The sequence below is a fragment of the Podarcis gaigeae genome (genome assembly GCF_964106915.1).
Source record: "Podarcis gaigeae genome assembly, chromosome: 13".
NCBI classification, from domain to species: Eukaryota; Metazoa; Chordata; class Lepidosauria; order Squamata; family Lacertidae; genus Podarcis; species Podarcis gaigeae.
Genome location: NC_139689.1, coordinates 44,013,482 through 44,033,168, shown reverse-complemented (window position 1 = coordinate 44,033,168; position 19,687 = coordinate 44,013,482). Strand labels below are relative to the sequence as shown.

General features: G+C 46.1%; 1 protein-coding gene across 1 annotated transcript; it reads right to left on the bottom strand.

The window, feature by feature from the left end:
• Nucleotides 1-1,010: 1,010 nt before the first annotated feature.
• Nucleotides 1,011-16,758, bottom strand: PSME3 (proteasome activator subunit 3). The gene is made up of 11 exons (XM_083709901.1): nucleotides 16,469-16,758; nucleotides 11,010-11,042; nucleotides 10,666-10,728; nucleotides 10,310-10,414; nucleotides 9,627-9,675; nucleotides 8,620-8,732; nucleotides 5,720-5,788; nucleotides 4,278-4,345; nucleotides 4,084-4,138; nucleotides 3,615-3,701; nucleotides 1,011-2,516 (listed from the first exon to the last, which is right to left on the bottom strand). Exons 1-11 carry the CDS (start codon nucleotides 16,508-16,510, stop codon nucleotides 2,436-2,438), a joined length of 765 nt encoding a protein of 254 aa, XP_083566027.1. The 5' UTR covers nucleotides 16,511-16,758; the 3' UTR covers nucleotides 1,011-2,435.
• Between the last annotated feature and the right edge of the window lie 2,929 nt (nucleotides 16,759-19,687).

Sequence of the window (19,687 nt, the reverse complement as noted above, 5' to 3'; positions counted from 1 at the left end):
AGGGAGGTCTAAGAAGATGGTTAACTGTGGACACAGATAAGGTGGTGATTTTGTTTTTAAAAAAGAGAGAGTTAATTATGCAAACTCCAGAGTTCACAGTGCAGTAAATACACTGAATGGTGCGCTTCCAATGGGTTTTGGAGGCACACACATTTGCAACACTGCACAAAAATAGTGAATCCACGAGGGCAGTCTACGTGAAACACAAAAGGCGCAAACACCTTCTATCTAAGCTCTCTGGCTTGTCTGGGCAGAGGGCTAATACACAGTAGGAAGTACTGCAGAATTCTCAGCACAGAGGAAAACTTTCATAATAAGAACTCAGCCCGATTTCTCCCACAAGGTTAAGAGGTAGGAAGCTGTGTTATTACATCGGGGTGAATATAGCAATTCATGGCCTAGAACTCTGGCTCCCAAAAAGGCATGATTCAAACCCTCTGGGCGAACGGGCAACAACTGAAGGGATTGATATTATGGAGACACACTGCTCTCCACAGAATCTGACAGGCAATTCAGAGATGCACAGCTCTGCAACAGCCGTAGCGTATCTGTCACTTTGCTCAGCTCATTTAGGCAAAAGTCAAGTACAGGCGGCTGCTCTGAGCAGAGATCAACCCACGACTCACTTTGAGCTAGTTAATGTTAGTTCAGCCTTGAAGCCAGTTGGACCACAGGTCGATGCTACAATAGGTGCCCTAAGCAGAACGTCACAATGAGCAGATTTCAGCGCCAGGAGCAGCAAAGATAAACTTGGTGATGTAGTACTAAGTATTAATACTGACAGGAGCAGAAGCTGGGGCCTTAACCAATGCCCCTTAGGGCTCCTTAGGCCACCAGTATCCCATATTTCTAGAGGAGAACGTGAGAGTGAATATTCAATTTCAACTCAGCATCATAACAGATTGCTGCTACCGAACAAAGTCCAAACGGGGGAGACCAGATGAGGCAGAAGACCAACTGAGCATCACGCAGAGACCCCGGTTGCTCGTACACACGGTGACTGCCGAGGATGAATTCAAAGTACCTATTACTTTTAATTTGTCAACATAGTAAAAGTTGTACATACGTTCAATGTGGCAAGGAAATATGAACAATCCAACAAAGCAGCCGATACAAAGAAACGCAGGAGAGGACTACTCTCGGGATGCAGCTACAACGGCAGCTGTCGCAAGAGTCTGCCCTCCAGGGAAGACTAAGGTTTGCCCAGCTACAAATGACAATAACAAAGGCATCTGCAAAGGGCACAGGGAAGGTGAGCTTCCTGTGCTCTTAGGAGGCTGGCAGAGATTTCTTAAAAATAAAAACAGCAACCAAGGGAAGGGAGAGGGGCCGATAAACGGCATTCACGCTGCCACTGTTTTAACATATCTAACACCACTCACAATACTACGGCACAAGAGGAATATAAAGACTAAGAGTAGATCTCAAGGGAAACTGAAGCACTCCTATTAGTTGGTGCCCCCTACCTGCTCGCTTGAAGACTAGAAAAGAGCAAAACCAAAGAATCCCAGCGGGATTCATTCGCGCAGCAAAGGGCCAAAACCTAGACACACTTTCCTGGGGTTTCTTGAAGGTCAGAAAGGGCCCCTCCAGGAACAACCGCTAGGCTTGTTATATTCGGGTGGGAGAGAAGAAGAACGAAGACGGGGAAATTCTCCAGTCCTTCGGCACTCGCTCGGCCGTGCCAGTATTAGGCAAGCCGATTCTGCAGGGCCAACTGTTTATGCAGCGCTTCCCCAGCCCGAAATCCAGAAAATACTCGCTGAACTCCAGGGTTCCACTGGGTTTACTTGCCAGGCAAAAGGAGTGCTGTATCGAGAGGAGAGCTGCTTAAGTGCAGTACGTAATCTGGAATAGATTACTGTAGATTCAGAACAACGAATCAACGGGGGGAGGGGGGCAGGAAGGAAAAACTCAACACAGTGGCATCAGAATCTGCATGATTGGACAGTGGGCATGGACAGCCATGTGAGATGAAAAGGGCACTCGATTCCCCCAAATGCATTTTTCAATGGGAAAACTGAACTGGTCCAGCAGAACTTGACGCTGCTCTCGACCAGTTCAAAGATATGCTACCTAGAAGGGAAGAGTTCCTCCCGGCTGCTACAGAACAGGGTCATTCAGGACTGCTGGCACAGGGATGGTTGCCTGGAGCAGGTTGGCCGCTATCCTGTTCCCACCCACACAGGAAGAGAAGCTCTGCCCCATACCTTTTGGGTGTCAAGAGTTGGGGGTGGGTGGGGGGCAAATCCCGAGACCCAAATAAAAACCAACCAGAAAGAGCTAGGAGAGTTTCTTTAGATTTTTTTTTTTTAACTAAAAGTGTGGTGAGGACTGTTTCCAGCCAGATTCCCCATCTTGATAGTCACATAAACTGAGGCAAAAGGGCTGCCTTGAGCCTACTGAACAGTTCATGAGTTCAGATTGTCGACAGCTCAGTAGAGGGTCTCGGCATTGCTGCTCCGGGGTCGCTTGATCTTCTCAATGTTCTTTAGGATCATGTCGTGGAGAGTCACCTGGCGGGAGAGGAGACAGGGGTTGGTTTCTTCTTGGCTCAGGGAGGATACGGCTTGCAAACGATTTTTTTTGCCCACACACCCCAGGCAAAAAAAGGGGCAGAGCTCGCTATTGCCTAGACAAGGGATGCCACCCCACATACTCCAGGAAGAAGGGGTCCATCTACCCTAAGAGGCCTTGGCAATTACTGTATTGTTCGCTCTATAAGACGCACCTGACCATAAGACGCACCTAGTTTTTAGAGGCGGAAAACAAGAAAAGCCAGCAAGAACCACAGACACGCTCGCTTGGCGCAGCTCTTTAAAGATAGAGAGGCTCTGCTCAGCTGTTTCTTGACTGTAATTCAAGTAAAGGGAATGTTTGCGAGCAGCGGGCAGGCTGTTCGCTGAGAGAGGGGAGGAAGAGGACTGAGAGGAAAAAAATGTGGCATTAGCAATGCTTTGGATGGAAACAAAGATGGTATTTTACATGAAGATAGCGAAGAAAGTGATGTCCGTGATTATGAGCAAATGAGCTTCATAAATTCTGACTCTAGCAGTGATGAGTTCTTGGGGTTCACAGAAGACTAGAAGAGTACTCAAATCTTAAAAGTCTCTCTTCATTTGTTAATGACAGTGATGATGGTTCTTAATGCCAATGTTGACTGCTGTTCACTTTACATGGTTGTAAAGTGATTCTGATATACCGGTTGTTTATTAAATACAGTAGTTTATACAACATTTGATTCAGAATATTTTTTTCTTGTTTTCCTCCTCTAAAAACTAGGAGTGTCCTATGGAGTGAAAAATACGGTATTTATCTACTTGCACTTTGATGTGCTTTCGAACTGCCAGGTTGGCAGGAGCAGAGACCGAGCAACAGGAGCTCACCCTGTCGCGGGGATTTGAACTGCCAACCTTCTGATCGGCAAGTTCTAGGCTCTGTGGTTTAACCCACAGCGCCACCTGCGTCCCATCTAGTCTAAGAGGCCTCAGCAATTAATGACTGGTTGAGAGACCAGCCCTCTACAAAACTGGCCCCTGCCCCCCACCCTCAAGCACCTTAATAGGGCTTGGGCACATGGAGGTGTTATGAATCGTCTTCAAGACTGGACTTACATATTGATTTCTGAGCTCCGAAATGATGAGCCGCAGGCTGATGTATTCCTTCTCATCCATCTCAGTCACCGTGCGACGGTAATCCTCCTACAGAGACAGTTATTTAGCCAGAATTGCTTTGCACTAAGTGGACTTGCTGTCTCATTCCATCTCCCAGCCGAGAGTCACCTGCAAAGCTGCCATTTTCTCGGGGTCTTCTCAGTCACTACCATCAGTATACCTAGACTCCAACCCCAACCCAAAAGGATGTTGACAATCAAGAACTGGTCGGAAGAGACAACAGGCCTATGCAAAACCCGCAGAAACAGAAGCAGAGACCGGCGTGCTCCAGAATTTAATTCGAAGCAGACCCTCATGACAACAAGATTCCCCAAGGGTTCGGTCAGGAAGCCTTTTAACCACCTCTCTAATGCTATTATTAAAAGTTTGTAACGTGAAACTCAGCTATCACCTTAATACCTGCACTTACCACATGGGGATATTTAGCTATTTTAGAAACCAGCTTTGCCCGTGTGATGTAGTATCTGAAATGGAAGAAAGAGAGTTGGTTCAACGGTTGGCAAGGGGGTGCCCAAACAGCATACACTAGAGAGGGACAAACCCTTCTGGAACAAAAGCCAGCCTTTGAAAGCACTCTGCACCAAGCCGTGAAAAGGCACCCACCTAGAAATCTGGTCCAAATATGAAGCTGCTTCACTCTCCACAGTTCGGAGCTCCGCCACAGTCTCTTCCTGCAAAGGAAGGAGCCGACAAAGAAACATTTGAGAGAATTTTCAGGTGCACTCATACCTGGACGTATCCAACCAATATCTGAACAGGAGGCAGAAAGAGCCACCCAATCAGCCTTGGCCAAAATGCAGTGTTAGAAACTCAGATATATATACTCAAACGGCTCCTTAAACCAAGGTTACAGTCACCAAAACGAAAATGTCTAGTTCAGGGATTAGCAAACTTTTCCAGCAGGGGGCCGGTCCACTGTCCCTCAGACCTTGTGGGGGGCCGGACTATATTTTGAAAAAGAAAAAGAAAAAAAAGAACGAATTCCTATGCCCCACAAATAACCCAGAGATGCATTTTAAATACAGTGGTACCTCGGGTTACATACGCTTCAGGTTACAGACTCCGCTAACCCAGAAATAGTACTTCGGGTTAAGAACTTTGCTTCAGGATGAGAACAGAAATCGTGCTCCGACAGCAGCTGGAGGCCCCATTAGCTAAAGTGGTGCTTCAGGTTAAGAACAGTTTCAGGTTAAGAAGGGACCTCTGGAACGAATTAAGTTCTTAACCCGAGGTACCACTGTAAAAGGACACATTCTACTCATGTAAAAACACGCTGATTCCTGGACCGTCCGCGGGCCGGATTTAGAAGGCGATTGGGCCAGATCCGGCCCCCGGGCATTAGTTTGCCTACCCGTGGTCTAGCTGCCATTTTTGGGTAAGATGGCTCTAAAGTCTTATTTTTCAAATGATGGACTGACTGTGACTGCTAAACGTATGGCTAGTTCAGATGACAACCTTGAGCTAGATTAAGGATGCTGAGAACCTAAAGAAGGAGAGTGACTTGATCCAGGTAAAGGTAAAGGTACCCCTGCCCGTACGGGCCAGTCTTGACAGACTCTAGGGTTGTGCGCTCATCTCACTCTAGAGGCCGGGAGCCAGCGCTGTCCGCAGACACTTCCGGGTCACGTGGCCAGCGTGACAAGCTGCATCTGGCGAGCCAGCGCAGCACACGGAACGCCGTTTACCTTCCCGCTATAAACCGGTCCCTATTTATCTACTTGCACCCAGAAGTGCTTTCGAATTGCTAGGTTGGCAGGCGCTGGGACCGAGCGACGGGAGCGCACCCCACCGCGGGGATTCGAACCGCCGACCATACGATCAGCAAGTCCTAGGCGCTGAGCTTTTACCCACAGCGCCACCCGTGTCCCTGACTTGATCCAGAGGCAGTCCAAATATATATTGCCCTTTTCTGACCGCTTTTTCTTAATGGTGACAGCTCCTGCTCAGAAAAAGCATTGCAGTTTCTGAAATTCTGATTGTGATCACCACTCCAGAAAGGGGCACTTCTTCAGGATTCTGCCCCCGCCCCCCAACTGCTGACCTACCTGAATAGAAACGCCAAAGTTGTTGCCGTCCTCTATCCTGGGAATCAGCAGCTGCACCCACATTTTGACCTGCCGGGCAGAATATGTCATATTAAATAGGTGCCACTGCTTTACTGTATACAGTGGTGCCCCGCAAGATGAATGCCTCGCAAAACGAAAAACCCGCTAGACGAAAGGGTTTTCGGTTTTTCGATGCGCTTCGCAAGACAAATTTCCCTATGGGCTTGCTTCGCAAGACGAAAACGTCTTGCGAGTCTAGCGATTTTTTTCGCTTTCCCCCCCTTTTTCTAAGCCGCTAAGCCACTAATAGCCTTTTAGCCGCCAAGCCGCTAAGCCATTAATAGCCGCTAAGCCGCTAATAGCGCTAATCGGGTTGCTTTCCAAGACGGAAAAAACCGCTAGACGAAGAGACTTGCGGAACGGATTATTTTCGTCTTGCGAGGCACCACTGTACTTTGAAAACAGCTGGCAGACTGTTCTACATGCAGCATCTGAGCCAGGAAGTTCAGGCCGAGACAGGGAGACATAATAAATAATAATAATAATAATAATAATAATAATAATAATAATAATAATAATAATAATTTATTATTTATACCCCGCCCATCTGGCTGAGTTTCCCGGCCACTCTGGGCGGCTTCCAATCAAGTGTTAAAAACACTTAAAGGTAAAGGTAAAGGGACCCCTGACCATTAGGTCCAGTTGTGGCCGACTCTGGGGTTGCGGCGCTCATCTTGCTTTATTGGCCGAGGAGGCCAGTGTACAGCTTCCAGGTCATGTGGCCAGCATGACCAAGCCACTTCTGGCGAACCAGAGCAGCACATGGAAACACCGTTTACCTTCCCGCCGGAGCGGTACCTATTTATCTACTTGCACTTTGACATGCTTTCAAACTGGTAGGTTGGCAGGAGCTGGGACGAAGCAACGGGAGCTGACCCCATCACGGGGATTCGAACCGCCGACTTTCTGATTGGCAAGTCCTAGGTTCTGTGGTTTATCCCACAGCGCCACCCACATCCCTAAAAACACTTGCTGCAGAACAATTAAAACTCCAAAACCAAACAAGGATTTGAAATCTAGTCTCCTGCATTCAAACCAAACACTGGCCCAGTTTTCACTGAGATGGTAAACCCAAACCTAGGGGCACCTCTTCAGACCACAGAAGGGGGTGTTGTCACATGACTGAACGCACCTCCATACAAACGCAACATTCCCATGCACAAAAAACCAACAGATCACAGAGACATAGAGAATTCTAAGCTAACTTTCTCCCCGATATGCTAGATTTCCACGGCCAAGAAGGCTGTAGCTAAGTTGCTGAGTGGAACACCTCAATGTGTACATATTACACCTGGGCTGGTGGAACTGCACTGGCTCCAGTTGGCTACCAGACCATGTCCAAAATCTTGTTACCAACATAAAGGTAAAGGTAAAGGTAAAGGTACCCCTGCCCGTACGGGCCAGTCTTGACAGACTCTGGGGTTGTGCGCCCATCTCACTCAAGAGGCCAGGGGCCAGCGCTGTCCGGAGACACTTCCGGGTCACGTGGCCAGCGTGACAAAGCTGCATCTGGCGAGCCAGAGCCGCACACGGAAACGCCGTTTACCTTCCCGCTGGTAAGCGGTCCCTATTTATCTACTTGCACCCGGAGGTGCTTTCGAACTGCTAGGTTGGCAGGCGCTGGGACCGAGCAACGGGAGCGCACCCCGCCGCAGGGATTCGAACTGCCGACCTTTCGATCGGGAAGTTCTAGGCGCTGAGGCTTTAACCCACAGCGCCACCTGCGTCCCGTTACCAACATATAGAACCGCTAAACAACCAGGTTACGAGAAAGACCGCCTGCCCCTGTATAGACCTGTAAGATCACCTAACTCTAGGGGGTATTTGAAGTGGCATCACATTCTGCAGACTATCTCAGGACAGCAACCTGAAAAAGGGTGTTTTCTGCCATTTCCACTGCACGGTGGAATGCACTTCCTTTTATCATATGTAAAGAATGGTCTATGAATTGATTCAGACATCTTAGAATCATAAAAGTGTAGAGTTGGAAGGGATCCAGAGGATCATCTACTCCAACCCCCAGCAAGGCTGTGCCATATGAGGATCGAACCTGCAACCTTCGCGTTATCAGCCCCAATCTCTAACCAACTGAGCTATCCAGGCCACGCAAAGATATATCTTTCTGCATGGTCTTTCCTTGATCCATAAGATCTTACGCTGTTATTTCTGCTTTTCATTTGTTATAATGCTGTTCACTGTTTTTACAGTGTTTTTGAATACTATTTAGGTTATTTTTAAAGAAAGAAAAAAGTGGTCTATGAAATGCTTTTAAATCATAAAATAAAAATAAATGCTGGTATGAAGAGGAGTATGGACTTGTTATCCCACCTTTCACTCCCCTTAAGGATTCTCAAAGCGGCTAACATTTTCCTTTCCCTTCCTCCCCCACAACAAACACTCTGTGAGGTGAATGAAGCTGAGAGACTTCAGAGAAGTGTGACTAGCCCAAGGTCACCCAGCAGCTGCATGTGAAGGAGCAGAGACGCGAACCTGGTTCACCAGATTACGAGTCCGCCGCTCTTAGCCACTACACCACACTGGGGGGAATTAGAGAAGGATTCAGTCACACAAGGCACCAGTTTGTCATCTGAAGTCTAGGCACCTCAGCAAGAACTAAGCAAACTTCATAAAGGTTTGCCACAGTAACATGCAAGCAGAGAACGGATCTGTGACCCCACATCCTTGCTGATATGCACAATTGGCCACCTCATTCTCTCTGAGGAGCTAACTGAAAAAAAGCATGTTTGATTGTATCCCTGCTGTTCAGAGCACCGCCATAGGAAACTGATCTGTAAAGCGTCCAAGCCCAAAGAGGAAGGAAAAGGCAGCCCAGCACTCACCGTGTTGCATTTCTCAATGAGCAGCCGGATCTCAGGTTTCACCTTCTCAATGATGTCCACCAGCTGCTGGTTGCTCTTCAGCATCCCATTAGGCATGACAAAGACTTTGGTACCTGGCGCCACGAGAAAAGATTTGCCACTTATTCCATGGAGTGTGAGCATGGGTGCGCATGCATGTGATTGCCGCTCAACAGGTCAGGAAGGGCCATAAGCTCAGTGGTAGAGCAACAGCTTTGCAGGCAGAAGTTCCCAGGTTGAACCCCTGGCCTCTCCAGGTAGGGCTGGGAGAGATGCCTGTCTGAAACCCTGGAGAGCTGCTGCCAGTCAGTGTAGGCCATATTGAGCCAGATGGACCAATGGTCTGGCTCAGTGTAAGGCAGCTTCCTATGTTCCGGGATACCTGTGGGGTTTTATGCAGGCAGAGTGTTTACCCACTCTGGATCAGTCTATTCCTACTTCTAAGCAACCGTTTTAAATACCGTATTTTTCGCTCTATAAGACGCACTTTTCCCCTCCTAAAAAGTAAGGGGAAATGTGTGTGTGTCTTATGGAGCGAGTGCAGGCTCCGTGGCTTCTATAGGAAAGTGTGCCGCAGTTTTGGAATGTTTCGGTTTTGGAATAGACTTCCGGAATGGGTTAATTTTAAGAACCAAAGGTACCACTGTAATATTCAAACAACATAAGGATCCAGCCATCCTGCAGTAAAGTAGCGAAAAGCTGGAGTATTTCAAGGGATCATTTCAAATTCCTAGGAGTCAACTGTGTACTGAGCAGCTGCATCTGGGATAAATTTATGGCCAAGGTGCAGACCACAATTACATCAATGAATTAATACTTCAATTCCTTGGCACCAATATGAAAGTTTAAGGTTTCTGGATTTTCCCAACCCCATATGCTCAGAGTGTTCACTTAATCGGACAAGTTTCGTAAGACAAACACAAGCTCCCAAACCAGCATTGACAGCAATCAGATGCCATGAATTTAGCAGCAGAAGTTTAGGAACTCACCCTGGAAGGTCTCATCACAGTCTTCCAGCTTTCTCTTCTTCATATTGGGCTGAAAAATCCAAAGAGGACATTATTATTATTTTTACAGAAAGCAAGCAAATATGTACAAAATTATTTACAGGGGGAAGATTGTATTGTATCAAATCATATACAAAATAAAATCTAAAGAAGCACGTTTATCGAAATAACTAAAACTGTAGGAAAAGAGAAATAGGTAGAGGAAATTACAAAAGGAGAGTATGGAAAAAGGACTCAAAGAAGGCAAAGAGGAAGAGAAAATAATAGGTGTATTTGGTGTAAGTATATACCATTTGCATCCTTAACTAATTAAATAAGAGTTTAATTGAATGTATAAGAATCACGTCCATGACTTGCCATCTCAGTCAAACAAGAGAAAATGAAACACAAGTCCCTACATTGTCTTGAAATTCCAATGATTTATAAATAAAACTTCAACTTTTGAGAAATTTGTCAGGTGCATGGCTTTCTTTGATTCTTCTATAGGTTAACTCATGCCAAAAGGGCAGGAAATTCTATTCTGCATACACACAATATGGAGAGGAAGACATGGGTCCTGACACAAGCAACTATCTCTCTGTCCAGACCCTCTCAGTAAATGTGAGCATTATGCAGTTTTGATCAACATCTCAAATATTAAGCCCAGGTAAAGTGAACCACCTTACCCCATCCAGTCCATCATGACTGTTTGTGAGCAGGATTGGGTCTGGAACAGGAAGGTTCATATCTGAGTGGATTTGGGTGAGATCGTGAATGTTCAGAATGGGATCCTGGGAAAGGAGAATAGCAGAAGCATAATGTTAAATTGCTTAACACATTCCCAAACAGAACCAACCCAACTTGAATCCAACACCAAACCCGTATTCTGTGAACCGCCCTGAGACCCCCCAGGTATAGGGATGAAAATAATAATAATAATAATAATAATAATAATAATAATAATAATAAAGTCAGCTATAGTCAGAAGCTACTCACTGGACAAGAAAAACCAGGTGAGAGGCAATGGGCTTGCAACTCTTACCTTAAGGAACGCATCGAGTTCTAAAAGCTTCTTTGGGAAAAAACTTGCCACCAGGTCCTCAGCCTAAAGGACAAAGAACAGCCAGCTGTGATGCATGAAATCAGATCAGAAATTAACCCCAAATCAACCCTCTGTATGAACCAGTAGAACCACTTCCAAAGGCAAAAGCCAAGAGCCTTGGATACTGCAGGGGCCAGAACAGAGCTACAGACAAGCTCTCTAACTGACTGGCTGAAGTTCTCTTAAGAGTCATCAAAGGGTCTCTAGCAAGATGTTCCAGCAACAGAAACATCCAGACCCTTAAGCATTGAGGGCAGGTGGTGGGAAGGAATCACGACACTTACTTCACCTGTGATCCGCTCCCTGAAAGAGTCTACCTGCAGGAGGGAAAAGAAGCAGTTTAGAACAGAGTCTGAACTGGGTAAAACAGAGTGAGCCAAGCATACACAGAGCTGTGTTCTGTACAGTAGCACAATATTCTCATAGAATCAAAGAACTGTAGAGTTGGGAATGATGTCCGAGGGTTATCTAGTCCAAACCCTTGCAATGCAGGATTATGCAGGGGGCCCTATGGGGATCAAACCCACTGTGGGCCTCAGGGGTCCAGAATTTGCTTAGAATCAACAACCCAGGGCACAAAAAGTTATGTACCACCTGAAAGCATTTTTCTGAAATTATTTAGCCGTGTTCCAAGTTTTTTACAGACCCCGCTGATTCTGGGGATTACGGGGTTGGAAAAATCTTTACTCCCTGGCCATCTATAAGTTTGGTGCTGCCACTAGAGATTCCACAATCTCTTTTCCTACCCTGCACCAACCCATTCTTTAGCTCCTCTTTCAAACTCAGCACAGTATTGCTGCTAACAGTCACTGCATAAGGCCAGAGTGACAAGTTCCCAAGTGGGTGTTTTTGGCCCATGTGCAGATGAAGCTGGCCATACTAAGTCAGATCATTGGTCCTTGTCACAGCTGGATGGCGTGCCTGGATTTGTTCGAATGGGACATGCCTATGTCTTCGGTCTTCCCCTCTTTCAGCATGTCCTGCCTGGCATGCAGCCCCCACAAGACTATCCAGCCAGTGGCTAAAATTACCTGCCTTCTTCCGTCCGTCCTTGTTTTTATCTGAGTTGTACATACGTAGCGCCTACAGAATATGTCTCACGCCTGAACAACTGACATAGCTAATTCTTGCAAAGATGGCTCCATTAAGCTATGCCAGTACTGAAGCTCTCTTCTACACATATTCCTCTGATGACGATAAATTGCCCATAATTGAAGCCCACACTGCGGTAATGGTTTCTTAACATTTGACACTGCGATATATCACGAAAGCTGTTGAACTTCCGAGCATAGCTGTCAACTTTCCCCTTTTTTTAAAGGGAAATTCCCTTATTCCGAATAGGATTCCTCGCAAGAAAAGGGAAAAGTTGACAGCTATGCTTCCGAGGCGTGTTCGAAAATGGAAGCATTTACTTCCGAGTTTTAGAAGTTCCAAGTTCTGAAATGTTCGTCAACGGAGACGTTTGAGAACTGGGGTACTACTGTATTGTGATGTTTAGCTGGTAATATATCACGATGTTGAAAACCAGAAAAATGCTCAGCCCTACTTCTGATCAACCATTAGATCTGCTGATGTGTCAGTATAAGAAGTTACTAAGATGAGGTGGGCCATCTCCTATGTTCCCTTCAAAACAGCCTCCAAATTATAGCAGTCTACTGTACTTTTTTATGCTAGCATATGGGTCAGTCAACATTATTTTTCCTCCACACACATGCCTTCCCTGGATCTAGGCCTCACCTACGGCACACCAAATATGCATTAAAAACAACAACCACCACTGCCTCAAAGTAGAAGTGGCCCCTCTGTCCAGTGGATGTTACCAGAAATGGATAGATTCAGCCTCAAGGCTGTAGCCCAGTTTTGTTTTTTTCTCCAAAGAATATAAATCCCTTTTACTAAGAAGAGCACATAATGCGTCACGAGAAGCAATACTTTGCCTCCTACATGTGGGTTGCAAAGTCATATATTTGCATAGCAAGGCTTGCATCATATTTCCACCTGGTCTGTTATTTACGACAGAAAGCAGCCCTCGCTCTCAGGATTACTTGGAGCCACCAATTTTGCGGCACTCACTGTTCCCCATCACGTGTCTTTCAGTGGACAAGTTAAGAACGTGTTTTTACTCAAGGCGGCTTTGGGGCAAGTTAGCCATCCTGTTTTAAGACTGTACTGAGTGTAAAGATTTTACTGCTGACTCTTGCTAGTTTCACGATTGCGTTAATGTTTTACCGTTCTGTAGTTGAAGAGCTTTGTATTTGGGTTTTTATGATAATGAAAAATTAAATCTGATTATGTGCTAGGAGATAAATGGGGCAAGAGTTGCTCCCCCTTTCTCCCTCCTCACAGTTCCAAAACTCTCCTACCAATGACCTCTCAGGAGTCTGCCTAAACAGGACAACTCTTCCCCTCATACTTGTCACTCTTCATCCTCTTTAGGAAAAGTATTTGAGGCTCCTTCCTCTGAAACAGCTCAAGGGATGTGACAACCATACTTTCCTCTGCTGATGCAAATATTCCCTGGCAGCAGAGGGAAGTGTGCCACCCTTGGTTCGGGTAGGTTGGGAGGGTAGTGGCGGCCAACAGAAATCCCCCCCAACTACTTTTGTGCAAGAATATAAGGTCTAGCAGAGATGTTCCTACTCTTCCACACTCTTTTTTGCTCATGATCTGTTAGTAATAACAGAGATAAAGTGAAGAGTAGGGGAGAAACAGTTTTGCTTCTCCATTTTCTTCTGTTTCATCTCTTGCTTTTAAAAAATAATACACAACGCTATCTTGATTTCAAATATTAAGAGTAAACGGGGGGGGGGGGGGCAAAGGGACTAAAGAGGGTCCAGGGAAAGACAGATTTCCCATCCCTGCCCCCTCGCATGGATGGCTTTTTATTACTATCCATTGTAGGAGATCAGAGCATGATGATCACTTGCAGGATCAGAAAGCAAAACAGACACACCTCCAAATACTCAGTACAGGTGCCCTCTTCCTGGAAAGCACTGTTTTCAATATCCAGCTGCCATCCTTGAGACCACCAGAAGAAGAGGGGGCAGCACTCTTGATACCTCTCCCCCCCAAAAAAAAATGATGCTTGGCCGCAGCTTTGCCTCAGCACCATCCTGCTCTAACTACCAACTGCCATCACTGATGTCAGCGGGGGAGGAAGCAGCAGTTTCTTCATTATGTTTAGACCCAGTTCCATGACCTCTTGAATTAAAAGCTGTTGAGCTTTATAATTAAGAACTAGTGCATGAGTTTGCTTTTTTACCTTCACCCCTCCCAATCTTGTGTTGTGTTTAAGTTGAAAGCCTGAAGGCAAGGCCTGTCTCCCCCCCCCCCCCAATCTTTGCAAGTTACTCTGGAAGATTTATTGTCAGCTTAAGACCAAGGTATAAATGCATTAAATAAAATAAGCAGTAGACAATTTAACAGCTACCTAGGTGAATGGGCAAACTCATTTTTAAAATGGGAAGCTCTCCCAAACACAAAGAAGCAAAAAAGGACCACGCAAGACTTCTATCCAGACCTATTATAAGAAAGTCTGCACTTTAAGCTGCAAGAAAGTTTGTGCAAAAAAGCCCATTACCGTAACAGAAAATTGACAGGTGAATAGTAATACATATATAAAATGCAACGGAGCCTGCACTATTTCCTACATGCTACCAGTCTGAAACTTAACTTTAAGGCTGGGTAGAAGAGAAAAAAATAGAGACAAATAGAGAAAATTGATAGGCTCTCGATTCAGGACAAGAAATGGCTCTTAATTTTTTTTAAAAAAATATTTTCTTTAAAAAAAACTGTTAAAAATAGCTGGGGTTCAAATGAAATCTAAGTGGAACATAACCATTAAAAATACCCATGAAACTGGATCTAGTACGCTCTATCAAACTAATCTGAGCTAAAGCCTGATTTTCTATTATTATACATGAAAAATGAATCCTGAGGAACACTATGTGACCTCTTAAGTCAAACATTATAAATATTGCACAATACGTCATGCACTGTATATATTTTTGTATATATTATTGTTCAAATGTTGAATAAGCATGCTGTCAAGTGGCACGGCCATCTAATTTCTATCTATTCTGACCAGCTGCTACATGCCAACTCACAGTTCTGAGTATAGTACTGAGCTTCCAAAACATAGCCTTGCTTATCATTCCTTAACTTCACACAGAAATCCTTAATTTGGCAATTACTCTTCTAGGCTGATAAAATCTAGCCAGGGCAAAAGTCATATTGGGTGAATGATCTGAGGTGTATAGCACGTTTCTGGACGATATAATAAATTTAGATGCAAACAGGTGTGCTTTACAAGCCAGAATGCATTGCTTGTTTGGGAAATATACAAGCTACTATAAACTTGGAAGTTTGACTTAAATGGAGACTTTTTCCTCAAATCCCTTTGATCTGAATAAATCCACCCTCTGCAGGGCAGGTAAAAAACAGTAACATCCAAGCAGCCTAAAGAAGCCACCATTGAAGGATGTAGCAACGGCAGGTGCCTGTCAGAATCAAGCAGAGAGCATCCCCTGTGGCCAGAGGCAGTGTAGTTCCAATGATCAGCAGCTTGGGCAGAAAAGATGCACCATCGGTAGAACACGACTCTAATAATAATACAGTGGTACCTCGGGTTAATAACTTTGCTTCAGGATGAGAACAGAAATCGTGCAGCGGCAGCGCAGCGGCAGCAGGAGGCCCCATTAGCTAAAAGTGGTGCTTCAGGTTAAGAACAGTTTTAGGTTAAGAACGGACCTCCGGAACGAATTAATTTCTTAACCTGAGGTACCACTGTAATAATAATTTGATATCATCATCAATCTTTATTACGGTCCAGAGACCCAACAAGTAATAATTTATTTATACCCGTCCATCTGTCAGGGTTTCCCCAGCCACTCTTAATCCCAAGGTCGTGGGTTCGAGGGCCACGTTGGGCGAAATATCCCTGCATTGCAGGGGGGCTGGCCTAGATGACCCCCCCCGGGTCCCTTAAAGGTAAAGGGACCCCTGACCATTAGGTCCAGTCGTGGCCGACTCTGGGGTTGCAGCGCTCATCTCGCTTTATTGGCCGAGGGAGCCGGCATACAGCTTCTGGGTCATGTGGCCAGCAGGACTAAGCCGCTTCTGGCGAACCAGAGCAGTGCACGGAAACGCCGTTTACCTTCCCGCCGGAGCAGTACCTATTTATCTACTTGCACTGGTGTGCTTTCAAACTGCTAGGTTGGCAGGAGCAGGGACCGAACAACGGGAGCTCACCCCGTCGCGGGGATTCAAACCGCCGACCTTCTGATCAGCAAGTCCTAGGCTCTGTGGTTTAACCCACACCTGGTTCCCTTGCAATCGTGCAATAAGACTCGGTGTGATCATGCCAACTTCCCAAGAGGCAGGGATACAATCCGAAAATCTTAAGGCACGCGGCTAAGGGTTCCTACTGCCTCCCTCCATAAATGGCGAGGTGGTGAGCCAGGCCCGTTGTGTCTTGGCTAAGCGGGGTGCGGGGTCTGACGGGCCCGGGACAGACCCCCCCCCCCGGGGTCTGGGCCGGCAGGGCCTCAGCCCTCCATGGCAACCGGCCCGCTCGCCCCGTCAGCGGAGAGGAGCCGCGGCTGAAGCTCCCCGGGGAAAAACCCTCCCTCCTCCTTCCGGAGGCCGGCGCTCTGCACATGCTCCGGGGCACGCCCGCCCCGCGAAGCAACTTAGCCGCTCTCGTCTCCTTCCCGCCCCTCTCAGGCCCCGCTTCCCTCAGTACCTTGATCTTAACTTCCGGATCCACCTTCAGCAGGGAGGCCATGGCAGGGCGGGGGAACCGCTATCCCTCTAGCCGGGTCCGTCTCGTTTTCGTTCCGCGAACGCGCCGCCGCCGCCACCCGAGCAAACCACCACCGGCTTCTTGGCCGCGGCCGGAAATGACGGCATAACGCCTCGCCGACGCCGCTTAGCCAACCGCCGCGCGCGCCTCCTGCTTCCCACGTGATTCGTCCCCCCCCCCCCCCGCAACACGCCGCTCGTGTCTTTTGTCTTCCGCTCTCCCGCCTCATCCGGGGCAATTGACGCACGAGCTGGACAAGCAGCTTCCGGGCGGCCTGACAGGAGTTACCAAAAAAGGGGAATGAGCGCGCGGGGAAACTGATCCCGCGATAAATGGTTCCGGCGTGATTAAAAGCTAACATTAACATTAATAATAATAATAAGTAATATTTTAATATATCAATTTATATTAATATATGAGTATATTATTATTATTATTATTATTATTATTATTATTATTATTATACCCCACCCATCTAGCTGGGTTTCTCCAGCCACTCTGGGCAGCTTTCAACCGAACATTAAAAACAGAATAAAACTTCCCTAAACAGGGCTGCCTTAAGATGTCTTCTAAAAGTCGGATTATTTCCTTGACATCTGATGGGAGGGCGTTCCACAGGGCGGGCGCCACTACCAAGAAGGCCCTCTGCCTGATTACCTGTCATGAATGCAGTAAAAAATAATATATATTTTTTAAAAATGCGTCCATGTTGTTGTTGTTTAGTCGTGTCCAACTCTTCGTGACCCCGTGGACCAGAGCACGCCAGACACTCCTGTCTTCCACTGCCTCCCGCAGTTTGGTCAAACTCATGCTGGTAGCTTCGAGAACACTGTCCAACCATCTTGCCCTCTGTTGTCCCCTTCTCCTTGTGCCCTCCATCTTTCCCAACATCAGGGTCATTCCTTCAGAATGGATAGGTTTGATCTTCTTGCAGTCCACGGGACTCTCAAGAGTCTCCTCCAGCACCATAATTCAAAAGCACCAATCCTTCGGCGATCAGCCTTCTTTATGGTCCAGCTCTCGCTTCTATACATTACTACTAGGAAAACCATAGCTTTAACTATACGGACCTTTGTTGGCAAGGTGATGTCTCCTAGAAATGCAGAGTTGGAAGGGACCCCGAGGGTCATATAGTCCAGCCCCCTATCCCAATGCAGGAATTCAGCTAGAGCATCCATGAATGATGGCCGCCTAACCTTTGCTTAAAAACCTCCAAGGAAGGAGAGTCCACCACCTCTTGTGGGAGTCTTCCACTGTTTAACTGCTCTTACTGCCAGAAAGTTCTTCCTGATGTTTAGTCGGAATCTCCCTTTTTGGAGCTTGAAGCCCTTGATTCGAGTCCTGCCCTCCAGAGGAGGAGAAAACAAGCTTGCTCCATCCTCCATGGGACAGCCCTTGAGATATTTGGAGAGGGCTATCCCATCTCCTCTCACTCTCCTCTTATCGAGGATAAACATACCCAGCTCCTTCAGTTGTTTTTTCTAAGGCTGGGTTTCCAGACCCTTGATCATCTCGGTCGCCCTCTGCACATGTTCTCCTATGCACTTGTACTAGCTTGGTTAGGAAACCCAAACAGCCACCGGCAAAAAGTGTGTGGGTGGCTAATTTCCACTGCAGCATTTTGTATTGATATGTGATCAGCTACCCTGGTTGCTAAATGTAACCCACAGCTTGCATTCAGTGATCTTAAAATATATTTCCCCAGAGTTGGGACATTAGGTGGGAATCTTAATGGAAAGGCATACAATGTATTTTATTTATTTATTTCATAAAAACTGCACACCACTTGATTGTAAAAAGTTTTAAAAAATCCTCAAACTGGTTTATAAAAAGATAAAAACAGCAAAACGGAGAAAAATTTACTGCCCTGCTTTAAAACATACAAAAGTTAAAAGCGTATGAATAAGGGGTTTGCGGCCAAAATCACAAATTTGACTGCAAAATCCCACATAAACCCCCAAGGACACATACACACACACACACACACACACACACATTGCCAGGATGAAATCATTAGAAAAAGAGAGAAAGGGGCTGTTTACTTATTTACTTGGAGCATTTTTTCTGTGAATTTGATGCTGTATTTCCCCAATAAAGACTGAAAAGATGACACTTGTGGCCTTTATTAAAGAGTGATTTGCCAGTCTCACAGTTCAATCCTGTGCTTGTTTACTTGGAAGTAAGCCCCATTATAGTATAAGGTAGCTCAACCTCCCACGATATCTAATGACCACAAAATTATTATTAATTAAATTTACATTCCACCTTTCATCTGAAGATCACAGGGTAGTTTACAGTATAAAAACAAAATACATAACACAGGCACCACCTCCTATAGATATGAAGTTCATAAAAGTGCTGATCATGTTTGCTATGAACCAGAACAGGTAAATATTTTTAATGACAGCTAGAGGAAGACTTAACCCCTCTTCCTTAAATGCAGCTTCAAAAGTGGACATCTCTAGCCAGTTTTTTGAAATCTGCCCTTCATGGTTGGTCAATTAGGTCCCAGAGCCTTCCATTTTACCATAAGATTATTATCAGATTATTATTAAAATTATCAAATTATTAAGATTATCAGATTATTATCATCATATTATCTGAAGGCAGCCCTGTTTAGGGAAGTTTTTAATGTTTAATGCTGTACTGTTTTTTTAATGTTCGGTTGCAAGGCGCCCAGAGTGGCTGAGGAAACCCAGCCAGATGGGCAGGGTATAAATAATAAATTATTATATTATTATCATTTGCATTATTCCTTATTGCTTCACAGCCTTAAAACATGGGAAGAGCAACAGTGGGCCACAGTGCAGGGTTGTTGCAACACACCATTCTTTCTCAGCAACACAGCTCTCTCCCCCAACCCCCAAAATTTGCAATTATTATTATTCCCTATTAAATTTGTATACCGCCCTTCCTCCTAAATTCACAACATAAATATGCGTGGGGTGGAAGAAGCGGGTAATAACTAGCGGGCCGCGTTTGGCCTTTTGGACCAAACTCCACGCGCAATTCAAATTGCGCGCGAGCGGCGCATGGCGCGCAAAGTCACCCCGCAGTGCATCGCGGGCTGCAAGCGCAGCAGGCGCGCGCGCACGAGGCGGCCGGGCCCCGGGGTTGCCGTGGAGACGACGGAGGGGGGCGGCGCTTGCGGTTTTTAAT

Coding starts and splice junctions, on each gene's coding strand:
- PSME3 (XM_083709901.1), bottom strand. CDS start 16,510: ATGGCCTCCCTGCTGAAGGTGGATCCGGAAGTTAAGATCAAG. Junction 8,733..9,626: donor CTGTGATGAGACCTTCCAGG/GTGAGTTCCTAA, acceptor TCGTGGCGCCAG/GTACCAAAGTCTTTGTCATG. Junction 4,139..4,277: donor TATTTGGACCAGATTTCTAG/GTGGGTGCCTTT, acceptor CTTCCATTTCAG/ATACTACATCACACGGGCAA.